Source organism: Vulpes vulpes, chromosome 3, assembly GCF_048418805.1.
Source record: "Vulpes vulpes isolate BD-2025 chromosome 3, VulVul3, whole genome shotgun sequence".
In the NCBI taxonomy this organism is placed as follows: Eukaryota; Metazoa; Chordata; class Mammalia; order Carnivora; family Canidae; genus Vulpes; species Vulpes vulpes.
In genome coordinates this window covers 12,006,592-12,028,447 of record NC_132782.1, presented here as the reverse complement: position 1 = coordinate 12,028,447, position 21,856 = coordinate 12,006,592, and the positions used below count along the sequence as shown (strand labels likewise).

The 21,856-nt window shown below is 35.4% G+C and overlaps 2 protein-coding genes across 16 annotated transcripts in view; one reads left to right on the top strand and one right to left on the bottom strand.

Annotated features, from left to right (window-relative positions):
* Positions 1 to 21,856, top strand: part of LOC112916444 (sodium channel protein type 1 subunit alpha) — a 140,936-nt gene that overhangs the window by 76,229 nt on the left and 42,851 nt on the right. For 6 of the 15 annotated variants that reach the window (XM_072751830.1, XM_072751836.1, XM_072751832.1 and 3 more), the window contains 13 exons: positions 1,503 to 1,631; positions 3,810 to 3,901; positions 4,793 to 5,062; positions 6,912 to 6,975; positions 7,483 to 7,624; positions 8,289 to 8,495; positions 10,182 to 10,466; positions 11,423 to 11,770; positions 13,054 to 13,186; positions 14,423 to 14,661; positions 15,934 to 16,107; positions 17,133 to 17,489; positions 19,466 to 19,948. In XM_072751830.1, the coding sequence (XP_072607931.1) occupies positions 1,503 to 1,631; positions 3,810 to 3,901; positions 4,793 to 5,062; positions 6,912 to 6,975; positions 7,483 to 7,624; positions 8,289 to 8,495; positions 10,182 to 10,466; positions 11,423 to 11,770; positions 13,054 to 13,186; positions 14,423 to 14,661; positions 15,934 to 16,107; positions 17,133 to 17,489; positions 19,466 to 19,948 (2,923 nt within the window). Of the gene's footprint in view, positions 1 to 1,502; positions 1,632 to 3,628; positions 3,715 to 3,809; positions 3,902 to 4,792; positions 5,063 to 6,911; positions 6,976 to 7,482; positions 7,625 to 8,288; positions 8,496 to 10,181; positions 10,467 to 11,422; positions 11,804 to 13,053; positions 13,187 to 14,422; positions 14,662 to 15,933; positions 16,108 to 17,132; positions 17,490 to 19,465; positions 19,949 to 21,856 lie in introns of those variants that run through there. The other 9 variants (XM_072751838.1, XM_072751834.1, XM_072751840.1 and 6 more) reach the window with 3 other exon arrangements.
* Positions 17,958 to 18,299, bottom strand: LOC112916447 (protein CEBPZOS-like). The gene has a single exon (XM_025994121.2). It carries the CDS (start codon positions 18,297 to 18,299, stop codon positions 18,057 to 18,059), a length of 243 nt encoding a protein of 80 aa, XP_025849906.1. The 3' UTR covers positions 17,958 to 18,056.

Genomic DNA, 21,856 nt, shown 5'->3' with positions numbered 1-21,856 from the left:
CTATATATTTAGGATTTTGAAACAATACCCCATGTACTTTCCAAACAACACTGAAGAGTATTTTTAGTAAAGCCATTTCTGAGCACAAGTACAAGCAGGGAGACAAATGACGTTGGCCTTCAGGCCTGCTGGTATTGGATTTAATATCGGTCCCTCACTTATATTTGATGGTTATCAGAATCCCATCATCCTTGGACATTCACCATTTTTCCTTTAGGATCTACAGTGGCCAAAGCAAATGTGATGAAAATAATTGCAGAAAAGAACCAATATGATAGACCTTGATTCCAATTAAATTCTAGATGAATTCAGTGAATTAAGAAGTTACAAGGGAATGTTACACATGCCATAAGAGGACAATGTTGATCCTCTTCAGAGTTTTCATTTCCATCAGGCACATCCACTTTGTGTCAGGCTTATATTAGTTTCAAGCATTGTCATCAAAAACTTCACTGAAAAAAAAAAGTCCCCAAATTCGGAATTTTACAACTTGAAAATTCAATAAACTGCAGGCTAAACTAACTGGAGTGAAAGTTACATTTGTGTTTTTGGAAACCTGAAAGCATCACTAAGAGCACTGGTGTCTCTGCTCCGGGCTACCTCAGAGGGCAGAGAGGCTGGAGTTGTGTTAAGTGCTGCTGAGGCTGCTCACCTGCCCAGGTTGTAACCACTCTTGCTCTGTGGCTGCTGACCCTGAAAACAACCACCACAGAGTATTCCCAAGAGCCCTATCCCTCACTGGACACTTCCAAGTTGGAGCCAGTCAGAAAGAAACAGAGATCCTACAGGAAATAATACAATTTGCACACAAAGAATTCCTAAAGTACTGAAGTTAACCTGTGAGGCCCAGACGTCTTCAGTTCCCCTGGTTTCTGTGATTTTATTCTCTAACTTGTGAGTAGAAGGTCAAAACTTTGGAATCATCTAAATTTCTGAATTAGACTAACATTTTATTCCAAATTAAATTTTCAATTAACTCTTATGAACCTGGAGTTATCCTGTTTTGATGTTAATAAAATCCTTTATCCAAGTTAGTTAACTGTCTTATCTTATAGAAAGGGAAAAACATGAGACTTGCTAACTTGTCAATGTTCTTTCATTCATAAAACATGATTGAAATTAATTTTTTAGTTTCTAAGGGAAAATCATTTTATGCTTCTGCAATATTATTAGATGGCCACTCTATCATGTGAATGAACTGGGTAATTTTCAGGAGGTTCTATTCATTTATGTCAATCCCAAGACATTTCAGACAGTAGCTCCATAGACTTTATACAGCATGTATTTCTCACTCTGCCCTTAGGACACTTTAAAAACAACTCTTTATATGTTAGGGAGTGGATTTAAATTTAGGGGTATGTTTTATTTCCATGAAAATAACATCAGCCTGCTTAGGTTCCTTTTTTAATATTCATCTACTGCAATGACAGAATGATAAGAAATTGATATGCTATTAAAGAAAATTATGTCTTTATTAATTCTTTTTGGATACTTGACTCCAGGTACACCTTCACAGGAATATATACTTTTGAATCACTTATAAAAATTATTGCAAGGGGCTTCTGTTTAGAAGACTTTACTTTCCTTCGAGACCCATGGAACTGGCTCGACTTCACTGTCATTACATTCGCGTAAGTGCAAGATACTTGAAACTGCAAGATAGAATGTGGTTTGACTTTCTATGAGTGCCTATGTTTTTAAAGACTAAGCTTGCTTTAACTGAAAAGATATTTTGATGTGATTTATATATTTACACTCCTGATTTTATTTAAGACAACAGAAGTCAAAGTGCTTTACTTTGGCATACAGTTTCTGCTGGGGGAGTGAAGTTACAACCTCTGCGTGTAACAAACATGAAAGCAAATTTCATACATGCCACTTGTTCAACACACACACAACCTCCTCCCACACTCACACAATATGAAAGCACAGGTATATTCATAATACATCTGTGAAAATCACTTTTAAAAATTATAGCCACACACAAAAAAATTATAGCCACAGACAGCTCTGCTGACTGTACAAATTTTCATTGACCTTACCTGTATTGTGTATTGTCTGTCTTCTTTTAAAAAAAGATTTTATTTATTTATTCATTCATTTATTCATTTGAGAGAGAGTGAGAGACAGCAAGCAGAGGGAGGGGGAGGGACAAGTAGACTCCATACCCAGTGCAGAGCCCAATGCAGGGGCTGATCTCACAATTCTGGAATCATGACCTGAACTGAAATCGAGATTCAGATGCTTAACTGACTGAGCCACCCAGGCACCCCTCTGTCTTCTTTTATTGGTTGGTACAATAATAGTATATGAGCATCTATGAGCATCAAAACATTCTTACAGATCAAACTAATAGGAAAAAATAAGGTACTTAACATATTATGTATTTAATATAGTAAATTATTTTATCAGCAAATTGATTTTTAAGACTTATGAGCAGACACATTCTCTGTATTTTTCTTTTTTTTTTTTTAAGATTTTTACTTATTTATTTATGATAGACATAGAGAGAGAGAGAGAGAGGCAGAGACACAGGCAGAGGGAGAAGCAGGCTCCATGCAGGAAGCCTGACGTGGGACTCCATCCCGGGTCTCCAGGATCACACCCCAGGCTGAAGGCCGCGCTGAACCACTGAGCCACCCAGGAATCTCCTGTCTTTTTCTATTCCTCACCTGGTCCTATTTATTTCTGCCTCTTTTTTTTTTCCCTTTCATTATTTTCTTCATATCGTTCTTTACCCTCACCATAAACCTTCTTATCTTCATCTCCCATCCAGGTACACTCAGTAGTAATACAGACAGTTTCTCCAACCATCTCCCTTTTTTCTAGTGGTAAACTTCCCCGAGGAAGAAGACTCAGAAAAGTAACCAAAGGTCATTGGGGAGTAGGTGAAATTAGTATAGAGGAAGGTGACCTGTGTCCACTTGCCCTCATTGTTCCTTCAGGAGCTGATTTTCTTGGCCTCTTGTAGGCATAATGGGGGAGATAGGAGGAGAAATAGGGCTGACATATATACTCAAGGCTCTAAATGCTGCCTGTCTGGTCTTAATTACATAGCTAGTCAAGATAAGCCAATTCTTCACCAGTCCTTCTCAGCACAATTCAAAAGAAAGCATATTGGGACAATTGTTTTTTGCTAATAAAGTAGCGGTAATACCAAGGGCACCATTGAGCCCTCAAAAAAATCTTGTTCTTACATTGCCTAACTTTTACTTAGGAGTTGCACCAGAAAAAAACTTTCATGTACAGATAGTCAGTAAGGCAATCTGCCCTTTCCTACCTAAATTTCTCTTGGATGATTACATACCCCCCCTTTTTTTCTAACTGAAACCCTGAAACTATAGCCAAGATTTATTCTCTATGTATTTAATTCTCCTTAGTTACACATGATGTTGATTGTATTTCTTGCCTAAATAGCAACAGGATTATATACTTTATGAAGTTTACATCTATGAACAGCCTTAATTATGTAGGCTAAGTGAACCATAGTGATAAACTCTAATTTCTAAATTGCTACTTAGAATATTATCATTTAGAATCACCAGGAAGGTCTTTATAAAAGGTCCAAGCAAATAATATAAATCCTGCTTAAATCTTGAATAACTCTGATTTAATTCTACAGGTATGTAACAGAATTTGTAAGCCTAGGCAATTTTTCAGCTCTTCGAACTTTCAGAGTCTTGAGAGCTTTGAAAACTATTTCTGTAATTCCAGGTAAGGAGTGATTGGTGTGAAGCATAAGGGTCCTTATACCTACAGCTCTTTCTTTGTATCCTGTTATTGTGTTGTGTGTGAACTCCCTATTACAGATACGTGACAGAGTTTGTGGACCTGGGCAATGTCTCAGCGCTAAGAACATTCAGAGTTCTCCGAGCACTGAAAACAATTTCAGTCATCCCAGGTGAGAGCTAGGTTAAACACCGGGGCTGACCCATCATGTTTCTTCAGTGACAGCTTCTTTACTTGACACTCAGCATTGCTGAAAATCAGGAATCATAAGAAAATAATCAAAATCATAATCAAAATTGAGTGCTTTACAGACAATAATTCTTATTTGGACATAAGCTTTTATGCTTTTCCACTTTTCATCAGCCTAGGAGTTTAACAGTGTTTTGCAGGAGATACTGAAAAGTACAGCCGTGTGTGTTTTGTACTTAGAGATGGCATATTTTGTTTTCTTTTTCTCCATGTCAGTTGTACCAAGGATTTGGTCCCTACTGAATGTACCAATTTATAATTTCTTGCTCATTGCAGGTATTGATGATGCTGAATATACAATGTAAATTCTAATATTGCTTTAAAGAAAAGGAAATAAGATAATGGAGAATAGCATGAGTCTGAATGGCGGATTTATTGTCTTAAAGTGTAGTTATATGCCAAACCACCTCCAGAGTTATAGCAAAACATTTCCTACTTATAAATAGGCATTTAAAAATATGTATCAGGTAATTTGCTATAAAACTGACAACTGACCCCAGTGAAAGTATAGGATGAGTTTCATTAGCTAAAAGAGATACAAGAGCCTTTTCTTAACACAGATTTCATGAAGACCATGAACTTTCCATTATTTTCTCTCAATATAATGGGATATGAACTTCATTTCATTGCTTGGATCATTATGTTTCCAATGCTTATCTCCTCAGCACTTTAGCCTACATAAAGTGTTGCTTATCCACTAGCATTACAGTTATTTTCAGACTTATGCATGGAATCTTTGTTTTCAAGAAAATTGTGGAGACTTTGTTATTTTTGACCTTCTTAGTCTTCATAGACATCACCTTCTTTCTTTAAGGCCTGAAGACCATTGTGGGGGCCCTGATCCAGTCAGTGAAGAAGCTCTCTGATGTCATGATTCTGACTGTGTTCTGTCTGAGTGTGTTTGCACTGATCGGGCTGCAGCTGTTCATGGGCAACCTGCGGAATAAATGTGTACAATGGCCTCCCACCAATGCTTCTCTAGAGGAACATAGTATAGAGAGGAATATAACTGTGAATTATAATGGCACGCTTGTCAACGAAACTCTCATTGAGTTTGACTGGAAATCATATATTCAAGATTCAAGTAAGAATTTTTGTTACGTAAATTTATTTTTTCATTGATCTGTCTTCCACCAACACATGAAAAATTCTCTTAAAATGATTGTGTAATAGGTTCTGATCTTTTAATCATCTAATCAATGGTTTGCATATACACTTAATTATTTTATTGATTACTGTTTTAATTTTGACTCCTAAATGCCGTTTTCTGTTGTATCATTATATGGGAGGCTGAAGAATTCGGCTGCAAAGAAAGTAAGTAAAATTTTCTCTTTTATTTAGTTTTAGTATTTGCCAGTAGCAATGTTTCAAAAGCAGAGACAGAACATAATTCATGGAGAAATGGAATGTCTTTTTTAAAGAAAAATATTAAATATATAAAACTTAGTCTTTAGATGAGCTTGTATCATTATTATTTTAAGGTGATGAGTAACACTGAGGGAAAAAAAATCTAAGAAAAAACCCTAGTGACTGTTGTATTGAACAAGTAGGATTAGTCATAAAAAATTACTGGTAGTTGGATAATTCTTAAAGGCATGATAAGCATAATAAAAACCTAATCAGTGTCTCTTTTTATAGTTGGAGATTTAGAAAATGCCTTGGATGACACAGATGAACTCTTTCATGACATTAGTGATATGCCAACAAATATTTTGCAAATGGTTGGAAATCTCTAGATTAAGAAAATTATGTGTTAAAGCAATACATGAAATGTCCTTTATTCACTTTGTATGATGCCACTAAGGCTATTGCTGTCACCAACTCCCTGAAATCTGTTATATTTTTTCTCTTCATCTAAAATTAAGGGTCTATGAGGACGTCTGTTAGGTTTTATTCTCTCATGTGAAATTGTGCTGGACTCCATTTCTCTTATTGTCAAAGTAAAAGAAATAAATATCTGAGGCATCTTTCATCTCTATAAATTTGTACTTATTTTGCCTAATAGTACTTTATTTGTTGAATGGAGTATTCAATAATACTCCAATTGTTGAAAAGATCATTTAAAAATTTTTTAATTTATATTTTAAGAAGGTTTTTTTTTTTTGGAGGGGGCACCCGGATATGAATTAAAAAGGTTTTATTTGAGAAAGAGAGGCAGACAGAAATAGCAACTGGGGTAGCACAAGTAGAAAGGAGAGGGAGAAGCAGGCTCCCTGCTAAGCAGGGAGCGCGATGTGGGGCTTGATCCCAGGATCCTGAGATCATAACCTGAGCAGAAGGCAGACACTTAATTAACTGAGCCACCCAAGTACCGAAAAAGATTAATTTAAATCAAATGCAAATATAAGTAAAATGGTTTATCTTTGAAAATAATAGAAAATTAAATTTATTAAAATTAAAGGTTAAACATTATGACTGAAAGTTATAATTTCTTCAGATTAAGTTTCTAGATCATTGACTTTAATGAATATTCTGGAAGTTGGTAGAATGTAAATTATAATTAACTATTAAACATTTATAAGTAGTTTAGCATACAGAAGACGGAAAAATACAATCCTTTTATTTTCAAATACTTGGCTGTTTTGAAAAATAAAGGAATCTCTATCATGCTTATCTATTTTTACAGAATGAAATTTTTATTTTTCACAAGGGTGATGGAAAAAACAATGATACCTTTTAAATTTTTCTGCTAGAACCTGCAATTATTGTTAATTTTACATTCATAAAAAGCAAATGCTTTCTCCTATTAAGTATCCAGTCCCTTTAATATAATATCTAGTATTTAGAGGGGCAGGTGGCAAATACGTCTGTCTTTGAGTGAATTATAATATATTTTCAATTACTCTATGAATCCTAAAAGTTGGGCCTGATCTTGCTTTCATTTTGCAACGTAATGCAAATGCCCATCATATGACTTTCTTTTTTCTAACCAGGATATCATTATTTTCTGGAGGGTATTTTGGATGCACTCCTATGTGGAAATAGCTCTGATGCAGGGTAAGCCAATAATTTGTGTGTGCTTGTGAATGTGTATACTTTATTAATACTTATTTGCTATAATTAAGGTTACTCTTAAGGTGAGGGATTATTTAAAGATTAGGCAAGCTTTTATGTTTCATAAAACAAGGAATAATACTTTGGCTTTAATGGTTTGTCTCTTAGAATAGTATATGTGAGCTGGAAGACAGGTCTAAAAGCTTCATAGTGGGGAAAATAAACTAGAATATGCTAAAATGCTATTTATCAACAGAAAATAATTTTGTTAGATATTAGTAAAATGCTAGGCAATACTTTAATGATGACATCAAGAGGCTAGTAAACTTATGTTAAGTCTAAAGTTGGGAAATGTATGTTACTTACTTATCATGCTTCTATCCCTTGAGATAACTTCTATGTCTTGAAATTGCCAGTTTTCCTGGGTAGACAATGCTTTAAGTATATCACACTATCAGAATAAAAGGATAGCAGAACTTCTTGTAATACTTTCTTTTGCCCCACTTATAGTCAATGTCCAGAAGGATATATGTGTGTGAAAGCTGGTAGAAATCCTAATTATGGCTACACAAGCTTTGATACCTTCAGTTGGGCTTTTTTGTCTCTGTTTCGACTGATGACTCAGGACTTCTGGGAAAATCTTTATCAGCTGGTGAGAACCTGAAGCTATACATACCTCATTTACCTAGAAGCATATAAGAAAAGCATCTTAGTTATAAAATCCAAATCACAGCATAATACAGTAGAAGGAACAGAGCTCGAAATTAGGAGATTTGAGTTCCTTTATCATATTGATTATAGCACATATTCAGCATATTGATGACAGGAATAACAATTTTCTCTCATTTCTCTTTGGCTCAAAACCAATTTCCCACTCTTTCCAGACACAGGTCCTCTAAATAGGAGGTACATCTTCCCCTCAGCCCCATCTGCCCCCTCAAGTATTATTCCTCAGGTGGCAGGTGGTGAAAATCAATAAGCAGATAGAAAGATAACTTTGATGTCTTTCTTGACTTCTATCACAGGCTCAGCTCTTTGATGAAATCTCAATGGTATTTAATTTGATTCTGATTTATTTATTTACTTACTTACTTGTTTACTTATTATTTATCCGAGAATTTCCTCCTAGAGATCAGAACGTGACTGTATGAGTTAGGGGGAAAGGAAGAGGAAGTTACAATCAAGGAGGTAGAAGAGGGTGTAACCATCATAATTATTATTTATGTCAGAGTCCTACATGACATATAAGTAAGTTGAAAGTTGAAGCTCCTAGTGAGTGAAATGATATTGAAAAATAATTTTAATGTTCTTTTCAGACATTACGTGCTGCTGGAAAAACATACATGATATTTTTTGTGCTGGTCATTTTCTTGGGCTCATTCTATCTGATAAATTTGATCCTGGCTGTGGTGGCCATGGCCTATGAGGAACAGAATCAGGCCACCTTGGAAGAAGCAGAACAGAAAGAGGCTGAATTTCAGCAGATGCTCGAACAGCTTAAAAAGCAACAGGAGGCAGCTCAGGTAAATTTTCCAAATCAAGTATGTCTGTCTCATGATAAATTCTTTTTTATTGTTTTGATTGTTACAAAAATACTGGAGAAAAAGTGAGAGATGGATAATTGTTTGACTCCACTTAGGCTGGTAGTTGGCAGATTAGTAATGGTTTCTACATATTGGTTATCTGGAGATCATTTAGTTTAATTTTTCTAAGATGTCTGTAGTATTGGTCACAATGGAAATCTCTCATGCCTTTTTAATGTTTTAAGTTTTTTTATGACTAAAGGAAAAATGTGATTTTGAATCTTCTCAAGTGAAACACATACTGAATGAGTACACTGGCATTGGGAGAAATCCGTAAGATGACTATCTTTTCTTAGAAAAAAAGTATTGGTTATTATATAAAAAGATGTTCATCTGACTCTTTAAAGATAGTCTGTTATTTTCTTTAACCAAAGATATACTGGCTTTTTTTAAAAAAAGATTCTATTTATTTATTCATGAGAGACAGAGACAGACAGAGAGAGAGAGAGAGGTAGAGACATAGGCAGAGGGAGAAGCAGGCTCCATGCAGGGAGCCTGATGTGGGACTTAATCCTGGGACTCCAGGATCACGCCCTGGACCAAAGGCAGGTGCTAAACCAATGAGCCATCCAGGGATCTCCTATACTGGCTTTTAATATGGTTGCTTACTTGTCTTTCTTATATAGTAAATAAGGAAGGGATGAAATAATACAATGTTCTATGACAAAGCAGTATTCAATAGGCATATGAAAGTCACCAATTTTATGAAGACCAGGTGGCCTATGGATTGCTTGTTCTTATAGTGAGGTATTGATACTCTCAGTGTGATAAAATGCCTGTTCTATCACTTCCATCTTCATTCATGCTTTCTGTTTATCATACAACTCAGTACATTTGCTTTAGAATAAAGATGTTTGGGAAATACTGATTTATTTGCAAGAGTCCCTGTATTGAGGATACTCTGAGAACAGTGGTAATAATCAAAAAGTGCCAACTGAGTACCAGTACAAGCTATGATCAAAAGTGTCGTTTTCATTCCATGCCCATACATCCAGCAAGAACTAGTGGTGAGCCAAAGAAGCTGGGGATGGTGTTTGGAGAATGGAATGTCTTGTCTTGCTTAGTAGAAACTGTGACTGCCCATTCTCCAGTCTTTTGGATTATGGAGGGGCAAGAAAGGGATTTTATCACCTTTCTGTAAATTCGATTGATAATATTTTGACAGCCCAGTTTTAATAACTGGGAAGAGGACCTCAGCTTTTTATTTCATTCCTCCTACCTTGGAATATGACCTCAATTAAGTCATTAGCTTTTCTTCCATGCTTCAGTTTCTTTTTCAGAGAAAAGAAAACAGTGCTAATTAAATACCAATTTTTAGAGTAAGTCAAATCCCAAAAAGAAATAAAACTTTATGTTCTCGTTGATGCCTGATTGATCCTTTTGAATATGTGGCCTTTATAGTGTAATATAAACACAATAGATGTTAGCACAGATAAAACCACATTAACCCCAAAAGTCTTCATTAGCTAGAAAGGGGGGAAAATCCCACTTACACTAGCAGAGCTTCTTCTTGGACAAACAGCTTGAGTCAGCTAACTATATTTTTTAAATGTCGTGCAAATACTTGAGCTTAAAAAGATAAAGTCTCCTCTCATGCCATACTAAAACCATTTCTTCTTAATGTAGCAGGCAGCAGCTGTAACTGCCTCAGAGCATTCCAGAGAACCTAGTGCCGCCGGGGGGCTCTCGGATAGCTCATCTGAAGCATCCAAGTTGAGTTCCAAGAGTGCTAAGGAAAGAAGAAACCGGAGAAAGAAAAGAAAACAGAAAGAGCAGTCAGGTGGGGAAGAGAAAGATGAGGATGAATTCCATAAATCTGAATCTGAAGACAGCATCAGGAGGAAAGGGTTTCGCTTCTCCATAGAAGGGAACAGATTGACCTATGAAAAGAGGTACTCCTCCCCGCACCAGGTACGGCACGACTGGGTTAGATGGTGCATGGGTGAAAATCAGAACACTCTAGAGAGGGGGAGAATGAAATCAGATTTACGAATTGTCATCAACTGAACTGACTGCTATGTTTATTATATTTAAACCTATCTTTTCTTCACATAGCTAGGAGAAAATTTTACTCCATGTGTATGTAAGTCTGCGGCTTTGTGTAATTGGGGTAATGCTGGGGTGAAAGGCAGAAGACCTGGATTCCCATCCTGATCCTATCTGCTGATACCTTTTGAAACTAATGACATTTATTCTTTTTGCTCCCCACCCTTTTTAATGAAAACAAAAACAAACCAAAAATGTGGATACAGGACTGGCTGATCAGTAACTTTTTTGGGTTATTTTATGCTGTTCCCTCCACCCCCCCCAACTTCTTTATAAACCAGCATTTGTGCTTCTGAAAATAATCAGGTGTGATGTACATGATCAAAAAGCGCATTACTCTGAATTTCAGAAGTCTGTGCCTCTTAAATGAAACAGGGATGATAATTAATGTAAAGTGACCTTAGAAAGATGACCTAAAACGATTTATGAAGTGTTGGACTTCCTTGAAAGGAAAGAACAGTGAGTCAAATGTGTCCTTGTGAAGGTCATGCTGCCAATGTTTATTGAATGTTCATGGTGTCCACAGTATGTACAAAGGATGTTTCCTTTTGAATTTGAAAGACGGTGGTTGGAGGTGTTGTTTTTTCAGTATCTTTAAGTTGTGATCTATATCTCCCCATTCATAATCTCAAGGACTAGAAATCTTCTCTGAGAAAGCCAATTTAATTTGAGCACATAAAATAAGAATGTTAATCAAAAGGAATGGATCACATTCTGTTATGAATACTGAAATCTCCTTCAACTTAATCTTATAAAATTAAAAGCACATTTCAAAAGGCTATATTAATATAATTGTACTTCTTTTTGGTTTCCGACTTTAGTCTTTGTTGAGCATCCGTGGCTCCCTATTTTCTCCAAGGCGAAATAGCAGAACGAGCCTTTTCAGCTTTAGAGGGCGAGCAAAGGATGTGGGATCAGAGAATGACTTTGCGGATGATGAGCACAGTACGTTTGAGGATAACGAGAGCCGGAGAGACTCCTTGTTTGTGCCACGACGACACGGAGAGCGACGCAACAGTAACCTGAGTCAGACCAGTAGGTCTTCCCGGATGCTGGCAGTGTTTCCAGCGAATGGGAAGATGCACAGCACTGTGGATTGCAATGGTGTGGTTTCCTTGGTTGGTGGACCTTCAGTTCCTACATCGCCTGTTGGACAGCTTCTGCCAGAGGTGATAATAGATAAGCCAGCTACTGATGACAATGTAAGGAAGTTTTAAATAGTTCAGGCATGGCTGGCCCATTATTGCTGCACCAGCCAGTGTTTCTACAGAATGGAACCCTTTGAGAATGATTCCTGGTTGGTCAAGCTGTGAATGCACCTGCATCTTGTAATACCTTTGATAGACTAACCAACTAAAACTGAAGGCCTCAACACTTTTGCATAACACCGAATGCATTTACTTATTAAACATGCTAAGGATAAAGTAGACACAATAATGAATCACTGCCTCCAGTTGGAGGATTTGCTATATACCCATGCTGAGCTTAGTTAGCAAGATATCCTCTAAAGCTTTGGTATAAAAGTAAATGAATGATTCCTCTGTTTAAGTATAAAGGGTGTATAATAAATCTTTCCAACATCTCCTTCACTATCTGTGCCTTATTTTAGAAGATTTTCAAGAACACTGTGCCTAAATAGATAGCTTCATTGTTATCTTAAAATTTCTAGTATTCACATTTGTCTTCGTAAAAAAGAATGCTGATATAAGTCTTCTCAAAATTAATCAAAAAGACAAGACAGAAATAAATCGTTAATACAGACAGATAAAGGAATTGTCTGTACAAACGAATGTTACGTGTCTGTGAACGTATACGAGGATGAGGAATTTCTGAACACATGCTGCCTCTTATTAGACTGATAACTCACTTGGAAATACATCAGCATGATGAGGCATGACTAAGTCAGAATTAGATGACTTATTGCTTTGGTACCCTGGATGAAACTGTTGTCCATGCAGCATGTGTGTGTTTTTTAACATACAGTTTGTGTTGTCAATGACCATCTGTGTCTTGTGTATAGGAAATGAGATGGCGGCTACATGTGTTGTAATCACTTGTACTTCTTGAAAAATAAATGGCTACCTTCTCAAAAGAAAATGCCTGATCATTTACATGACTTCTCAGGTTGTTTGTTTGCACTATTAGCTCGGAAATAAGGTGAACTGTTAAATATGTCTCTCAAGAGATTTATTAACTATATCAAAATTACATCACATCTCGTAAAATTATGAAATTAGAGAGTTAAAAAACTCAGTTTTTGCTGTATGACTAAATGGTTGACAGTTTGGATATTCCAGGTTAATGATACAATAAGTCAGCAATATCTGCCATCACCAACTAAATACGAAAGTGCATGATGCATGTGTTTCATGAAATTCACTGTGTCACATTTGGTTCTTTGCTTATCGCATTGCTCAAGTAATCATTTAATACATTAGCATTTTCTTTATAGGGAACAACCACCGAAACTGAGATGAGGAAGAGAAGGTCAAGTTCTTTCCATGTTTCCATGGACTTTCTAGAAGATCCTTCCCAAAGGCAAAGAGCAATGAGCATAGCCAGCATTTTAACAAATACAGTAGAAGGTTTGTTACACATCCTATTTTCATTCAGTTATTTTCACTAAACTTCTGTTGTCTCACTTGAAACAAATATCTCTGTTTGTAAATTGGAAACAGTACATTTTAAAAGGACTATAATAGATCTTATCTGAGAGTTATTATTTGTTATACCTACTCTATATATATTCTAGGAGCTTTAAAAAAAGTTACTTAAGGGCAGCCCCAGTGGCTCAGAGGTTTAGTGCCGCCTTTGGCCCAGGTCTCCAGGATCGAGTCCCACATCAGGCTCCCTGCATGGAGCTGCTTCTCCCTCTGCCTGTGGCTGTTTCTCTCTCTCTGTCTCTCTCATGTGTCTCTCATGAATAAATAAATAAAATCTTTTAAAAAAATAAAATAAATAAAACTGTAAATGCTTCAATTCCACTACTTAGTTTCCTACATACAATAAAATAAAGCAATTTATTTAAAAAATAAGTTACTTAAGCAGAATAATATTGGAAATATAAAGAATATTTTCCTGTGTGTGGCAATTTCTTGAAAATGCAGAATAAAGCATTTCCATTAGGAGTTTCTAATCTCATTAGTTATAGTGACCCTCTGTTCTGTCCCATTTAGCTTAGGACTTCAACATCATCCTAAATACTCTCAAGATTGGAGGGGAGGAGTGGGTCATTTCAAAGATGATTTTTGGCTCATATTGACCCCTACCCTGTCTCTTACAACTTTAGGTTGACAGTTTAGCCAGAAATCAATACAGGATTACACACAGTATCTACATATCTGCATCTCGTGTTCCTATTGAAACTTCGTTTAAAAGACCTTTCACTTCGGACCAAGTGCTGAGCCGTATTGTCAATGTATATGAGGAAAATACTATTTTTTGCTAATTCTGCTCTATGTGTGTGTCTGAAGAAATATCTTCAGGTGTCTAAAGAATAAATTCTATAGGGAGCCCTGGGTGGCGCAGTGGTTTGGCGCCTGCCTTTGGCCCAGGGCGCGATCCTGGAGACCCGGGATCGAATCCCACGTCAGGCTCCCGGTGCATGGAGCCTACTTCTCCCTCTGCCTCTCTCTCTCTCTCTGTGACTATCATAAAAAAAAAGAATAAATTCTATAGTTTTTTTTTTTAAGTACAAAAGAGGTTGATCCTGTAGCAAATAAAAGTGTGTTGATTACTAAAAAAGAAGTCTAATGGATCTGAAATAAATATATGTGTGTACAAAATATATCTTCTGGTGGTTTTTTTTTTTTTTAATCTAGAACTTGAAGAATCCAGACAGAAATGCCCACCCTGTTGGTATAAATTCTCCAACATATTCTTAATCTGGGACTGTTCACCATACTGGTTAAAAGTGAAACATATTGTCAACCTGGTTGTAATGGACCCATTTGTTGACCTGGCCATCACCATCTGTATTGTCTTAAATACCCTTTTCATGGCCATGGAGCACTATCCAATGACGGAACATTTCAATAATGTGCTTACAGTAGGAAACTTGGTAAGCATATTGGAAGGTAAATGTGTTCAATCTTCGAATTTTCTGTTTGAGAAACTGTTTCCATTTAATAGCTTAAAGCAGTCTTTCTACCACCCTTCCTACCTCTTGGCTCCCAAAAGATGAGAATTATATCTAGCTGGCTGCACTGCACTTTTTGCCAACAATAATAGCCCTTAATGTCAAAGCAAGAACTGAGAAAGAGGGCAATAGGCATAGGCCTCTACTACTATTTGAAAAGTCAATATTGGGATTTATAATTTTTTCAAGATGCAGAAGAAATTTAAGGACACACTCTTTGAAATGATATTATCATAGTTTCCCTAGCTGTAGAAAGAAAAAAAAAAAAAGTATATCTTTTTTATTTTGCTTAGTCATCATCATTACAATAAAAAATTTAACAACTCAAAAATATCATCAGCTTTTCCACTTCCAGGATCTAGGTAGGACATGCATTGTTTTATCTATCTATTTTATATCAAAACCATCAAATATCGAAAACTTCTAGTACATTTTGTGTGTCATATGATTAGTAAGGCCATTTTTGGTAAAGGTTGTCACTTAAATCCCTCTCTTCTATGCTTAAAAAAATGAATTATTAAAGTGTTTGTCGGTTGACTCAATCTAGGAATATTAGCTTTTATTTGCTGAAGGGGACTTTAATGTATGTATTTTTCATAATATTTGTTTTGAGGTTTAAGATTTCTGATGGAAAAGGCAAAACATATAAAACATCCTGTATTGTAGTATTCATATTTTTAAAGCTCTGGTATTAATACAATGGAAATAAATTTATTTTTTCCACATGCTTAATAAATTGATAAGATTTTAGGAAAATGGGAATATACTTACTTATAATAAATAAAAATGTTCATGGGCAAGATGTGATCAGTACCCGGGCTGTATAAAGTCTGGAGGGACAGGCAGTTTGATGTGATGGAAGCTAAAAATAGACTTGCATTCAAATCCTAGTTTTGCCATTTTCCAGATATATGGTACCAGGCAAGTCACTGCACCCATGTAAAGACCTGTTTCCTCATTGGCAAAGTAATATTTGTATTACCTGCAGTAGCCACTTCATAAACTTCTGTGGCAATATAATGAAATAAAGTATATGAGAGCTTTTTTATAAACTATAAATTACTACACAAATGTATCTAGTCTTAGAATCATTATGAGGAAGTTAGCGTAAACATTTTGTTCTAAGATCAAATACTATGTCATTCTACTTTATCATCATCTGATGGAATTAACGTCACTTTGTTTTGATCTTAGGTTTTCACTGGAATCTTTACAGCAGAAATGTTCCTGAAAATTATTGCCATGGATCCTTACTATTATTTCCAAGAAGGCTGGAATATCTTTGATGGTTTTATTGTGACACTTAGCCTGGTTGAACTTGGCCTCGCCAATGTGGAAGGATTATCAGTTCTCCGTTCATTCCGACTGGTAAAAAGCAAAACAAAACAACAACAAAAACAAAATATGAAAAAAAAAAGAAACAAACAAAAATCTGTCCAACCATCAGGGCTCTTACATAGTATTGTCATAGGTTTTACTACACGACTATTAACATTTTAAATTTTTGTGTCACACAAAAAAAATTGTGTCACATTTGCATTGTCAAAACTATCCCTAAATGGAAAAAAAAATTATCTCCACTTATTTAGATAAACCTTTATTTAAAAAAGCATGGTCATGTACAGTTTAATATATTACTCAATTGCCATTGTGACTAACTAGAGAGGACTACTTCTAGAGATTTCTGGATCTAAGAAAATATTTTTAATGAAAATATGTTACATTTTAATAGTAATTAAAAATATAAACAACCCTTCGATGGTGGTCAGACCCTAAATTGGGCATGCAAAATATTCCTAATTTGACCTCTGGAAAATATGCTCGTTTCCTAAATCAGAGGAGAAAAATCTGTAGGATTACTTACCATGCCTATTGATTTACATATATGTCCTTGCAAATCAGGGAAATAATTACAGGTATGGGAAATCTCCAAATTTTTAAACACAGGCATTTAGTTATGTCAGTGCTCCAAAGAAGCTTTAATGAATAATAAACACTTTTCTCTGCTTTTAGCTTATATGATGTCATTTTGCATGCTATTGACAAATGAATATCTTTTCAACAGTGATTATTGTGATTCAGATGTTAATATAAGTGTCAGGTCTGGTATGCCTTAGAACCACATTCACAAAAAAATTAAGGACAGTGGGACCCCAAGTAATCTTCAAAAAATTCACACTTAGGGAAAATGATCTACATGGTTAAAATATGGAAGAATTAGATTCTTCCTAGAGTCCAAAAATTAGCTATGAGCCTGAGAGTGTTCAAGGGCAAGGCAAATGTTGTAAGAGATTCAACATTAATCCATTATTTCTTGGTAAACCTCAATATATGTAATGCTCTTAAAGATCATAATAATATATATTATTATTATTACTTTTTTTATTTTCCAGCTCCGAGTTTTCAAGTTGGCAAAATCTTGGCCAACATTGAATATGCTGATAAAGATCATTGGCAACTCAGTGGGGGCTCTGGGTAACCTCACCTTGGTGTTGGCCATCATTGTCTTCATTTTTGCTGTGGTCGGCATGCAGCTCTTTGGTAAGAGCTACAAAGATTGTGTCTGCAAGATCTCTACCAGCTGTGAGCTCCCACGCTGGCACATGAATGACTTCTTCCACTCCTTCCTAATTGTCTTCCGTGTGCTGTGTGGAGAGTGGATAGAAACCATGTGGGACTGCATGGAGGTCGCTGGTCAAGCCATGTGCCTTACTGTCTTCATGATGGTCATGGTGATTGGAAACTTGGTGGTATGTACCATTTAAGATATGTGTTTCAGAAATAGATAAAGGGCATAATAGAATGGTGACCATCTTGTTAAAAACAAAAAAATACAATTAATAATTGATAAAGTCTCTAGCCTTGGATATGCATACAGTCTTACTCTGACAGCACTACAATATAGCAGTGACCCTACAGTTTTTATATTCAAATCCACTTTGTCAATCATTTCATCACATTTATTATATGAATTTTAATAGAGTAGAACATTGAAGACAGGCCTAGAGGATATGCTGGGAACATTTTACAATTTCAGAAAAAAAGGGAGGGAGAAGTATGAAAAATAACTTTATTTTTTCCCCTTTCTTATCTTAGTCTTTTGTTAAAAGTAATCTTTAACAATAAATGCCAAAGGAAAACAAACAAAAGTAAGTGGATTTGTACAGTGGATGGGAAATGACTGTAAGCCATGGCAGGCCAGAAGCTCCTGCTTTGTTCTGTGGGGCCAGGAGTCTACCATGTGGTGTGCTCATCTTTCTTCTCCCCCGCAAAGGTCTCAAACAGTTTAGATGGGAGGCTGAACGCAATGACTGGTCCTAATTTTTGCTATTCAGCCATCTTTCTTGATCTTGCTCTCTGACTCCATACATTCCAGACTGTTCAATGGATTTGTAATAAACTTCCAAGATGAAGGAAAATTTCTTCCTCATTGTCTGCCTGAAATCTTGGCTTGTGTTCATCCTATTAAACAAAAAATACGCTCCAAAAATGCCCAAGAGTTCAACTACTAAAACTCCTTTAAAGATCTTCTTTGCCAGTGGTTCCATAGTGTGAGCCATCCTGAGGTGCTCGAAAAATAACTTTAAAGGAAACTTAATCTTACCTGCCAGTATAGGACAAAAGATGGTGTCCTTAAGTATTCATAGTGATTTTACCATTTCCTTGCCTCTTCAGGGCATATAGCATTCAATCACTCTGTATCATATGGCAGGTGCATTAGCCAACCTAGGTTAATCAATTCTCTAATGGTTCTAGTCAAAATAAAGGTGGACTAATGATGCCTGTGATTACCCACATGGAGTAACTGATCAATTCTTCTAAGTTTGAAACATTAATGACTCTTTACAGTATAGAAAAATTTAATATATTCTAAAAGATATATATATATTGTCAGTCTTATGAAAATATTAAAGATTATTTAAAAATAGTTCTCCAGGGATGCCTGGGTGGCTGAGCTGTTGAGCATCTGCCTTCGGCTCAGAGCATGATCCTGGAGTCCCGGAATCGAGTACCACGTCGGCTCCCTGCATGGAGCCTGCTTCTCCCTCTGCCTGTGCCTCTCTCTCTCTCTCTCTCTCTCTCTCTGTCTCTCATGAATAATAAAATCTTTAAAAAACAAAAAACAGTTCTCCTAATTAATCAATAGTGGGGTATGAGAAATATAATAGGTCAAGAAAATGTCAGTGTTAAGATTCTCATTCTGAATCATAATGATTATTTTTTAAATTAATATCTAACTCAATATCTGCTTATCAAGAAGAAACTATAGAATTTATTTAAGTGTGTAAGTGTAAACACTAATGATTTTTAAGGTTAGAACTCTTATACATATTTCAATCTGTTTTCTTATAATCATACAATTTTAAACATAGCTGAACCTTAGGTAAACTCACGCAACTTCTTCATTCTATAAGTGGGAGAATGTGAGACCAACAAAAATCATGTCTGCCCAAGGATGCAAAGTATAGTAACTACTGAGCCAGATCACAAATTGAGATTACCCAACTTCTAATTTCTATGCTATGGTGTTTCTTTCTTATCTAGCTGTTAGAAATTAGAGTTTCCTCTACATTTCGAGGAATAAGTAATCTCATTCTGCTATTCTTTACATTGGGGTAAAATTATAATCATGTTTTTGTTTTGTTTTGTTTTGTTTTGTTTGTTTGCTTGTTTTTAGTATATGTGCTGCTGAAGCGAACACAATCATGTCTGTTTTATTTTTAAGGTCCTGAACCTCTTTCTGGCCTTGCTACTGAGCTCATTTAGTGCAGACAATCTTGCAGCCACAGATGATGATAATGAAATGAACAATCTCCAAATAGCTGTGGACAGGATGCACAAGGGAGTAGCTTACGTGAAGAGAAAAATATATGAATTCATTCAACAATCCTTTGTTAGGAAACAAAAGATTTTAGATGAAATTAAACCACTTGATGATCTAAACAATAAGAAAGACAGTTGTATGTCCAATCATACAACAGAAATTGGAAAAGATCTTGACTATCTTAAAGACGTGAATGGAACCACAAGTGGAATAGGAACCGGCAGCAGTGTTGAAAAATACATTATTGATGAAAGCGATTACATGTCATTCATAAACAATCCCAGTCTTACTGTGACTGTACCAATCGCTGTAGGAGAGTCTGACTTTGAAAATTTAAACACAGAGGACTTCAGTAGTGAATCGGATCTGGAAGAAAGCAAAGAGGTAAGATTTTATAGATGTTGGTAGGTATAAATTTATATGTATATACAGTTATTCTTGCCTATCTATAAATATATACATGTATATTACTGCCTTGGGTAAATCAGATTTGTGTAATGAGATGGGGTAAGAAAGAGTGCAGAGATATAATGGTCGGAAGATCCTCATCACATTTTATATGTCCACAGATAATGGATTCGGGGGGGAAATGATCAATTATTTTTGTAAAACATTGTATAATTTTTTCCAGGATTTTAATTTGAGTATTATTTCCATTCAAATTCTGTTTATTAAAGAGTTGAGTTTTACTAAAGAACCAATGGAAGCTGATTTTTTTTTAAAAGTGATCTTTATTTTTACAAAGTTGGGTCTAAGGTATTGTTAAAATAAATTTGGCAATATTTTTGTCTAGTTTGATTTTTTTTGTCTTGAATCTTCAGATTTGCATCTGATGGTTTGATGAAGACTAATAGCTACCACAGGCTCTGATGAATTAAAAAAGAAGCTTTTTAAACAAAGAAACTTTTATTACAAAGACCATCCATTACAAATACTTTTCTGCAAAAAAATTTACGTGATTTATATTGTTTTCGTCTGTATTGTTCAGGGCTAACAGAAAGACTGATCTTTTATTAAAGAGTGATTATCCACTGAACCACTAGAGGCAGTTCTATTTCTTCATACTCTTTATTTTATATCTTGGATTATCATTGTATTAATCGAAAATTTAAATGTTAGGGTAGTAGAAACTTTAGAGACAATCTAATGCAGTTTTTATGAGTCATGACCCAGTAGGAGTTGATAACCCAATTTATTGTACCAGTAATTTTTTAAGTTGTAATTAAGCAGAATCGATGATACCAAAGCACGTTGCATAATGTAGGGAATACTGAATGACGCTTGAGCTGCCAATGCTGAACTCAGATGCGCTGCTTTTCTAATCAGAATATAAGGACTAGGTCCATGGGGGGGGGGGGGGCACCTGAAGTGCCGAATTCTTAAATGTGAGAAACACTGTTTCAGCTTTTTAAAAGTAGTGATCATGAGAACTTCTGAACCCTAGACAGAATGGATGGCTTCTTTTTGGGTTCCCCAAAATAGAAGGCAGAGAATAGGTAATAAACAACTCATCTTCTAAGCTCATATTTCTCATCAAGTATCATAACATTTTGTTCCAACTTATATGCATAATGTCTCTCCTTTTCTATTGTGACATGCTTGAATATGTTTGGTACAAAGTAGCCACCCAGATTAAATTTTTCCATCTCATTTAACTCTGTTTAATAGAACCATTTTGAAGGATTCTCATTATCACACTTGCTCTGATGAGAGCACACTTGAAAATAGTTTTATTTATGATTCAGACACTTGGATTTTTCTCTTGATTCAATCTAATATTGTGTTAGATCTTGTTGTTTTTTTCTTTATTAGACATTTCCCTTGTCAATTTGTGTTGGGCTTCTAGGATAGTAATTATCTCTCATCTTTTTTCACAAGAATTGCTATTGAAATGCAGTTGTATCTCAATCAGGTGAATTTTTATATTAAATACTGAAACTTCTATTCATCCTCATTACATTTCAGTTTCTTTCATTCATTTTAAATTGGCTTTCTATAAATATTCTTTTATGAATTGTCATATTGTCACAAATTTTCTGGCACTTTAGTTCGCCATTTATTTCGTCCCTCTTGATCAGAAATAAACCCTTATAAAATTGTTTCTCCTCATTGCTTCCTTCTTCTTATATTCTAATCTCTTCAAATCAAGGCACAATTTAGAAGATGCTCTTTTTAGTGGAATTAAACTGATGGCAGATGCCTCAAAAAGGAAGATTCTTTATTCTAAGTTAGGGATGCAGCCTATAGTATATTTAAAGTAATCTCATCATTTTGGTTCTTTCTGTTCTAGCC

Excerpts from the sequence above, each read along its gene's own strand:
- LOC112916447 (XM_025994121.2), bottom strand. The coding sequence starts at position 18,299 with ATGGCTCACACTATGGAACCACTGGCAAAGAAGATCTTTAAAGGAGTT.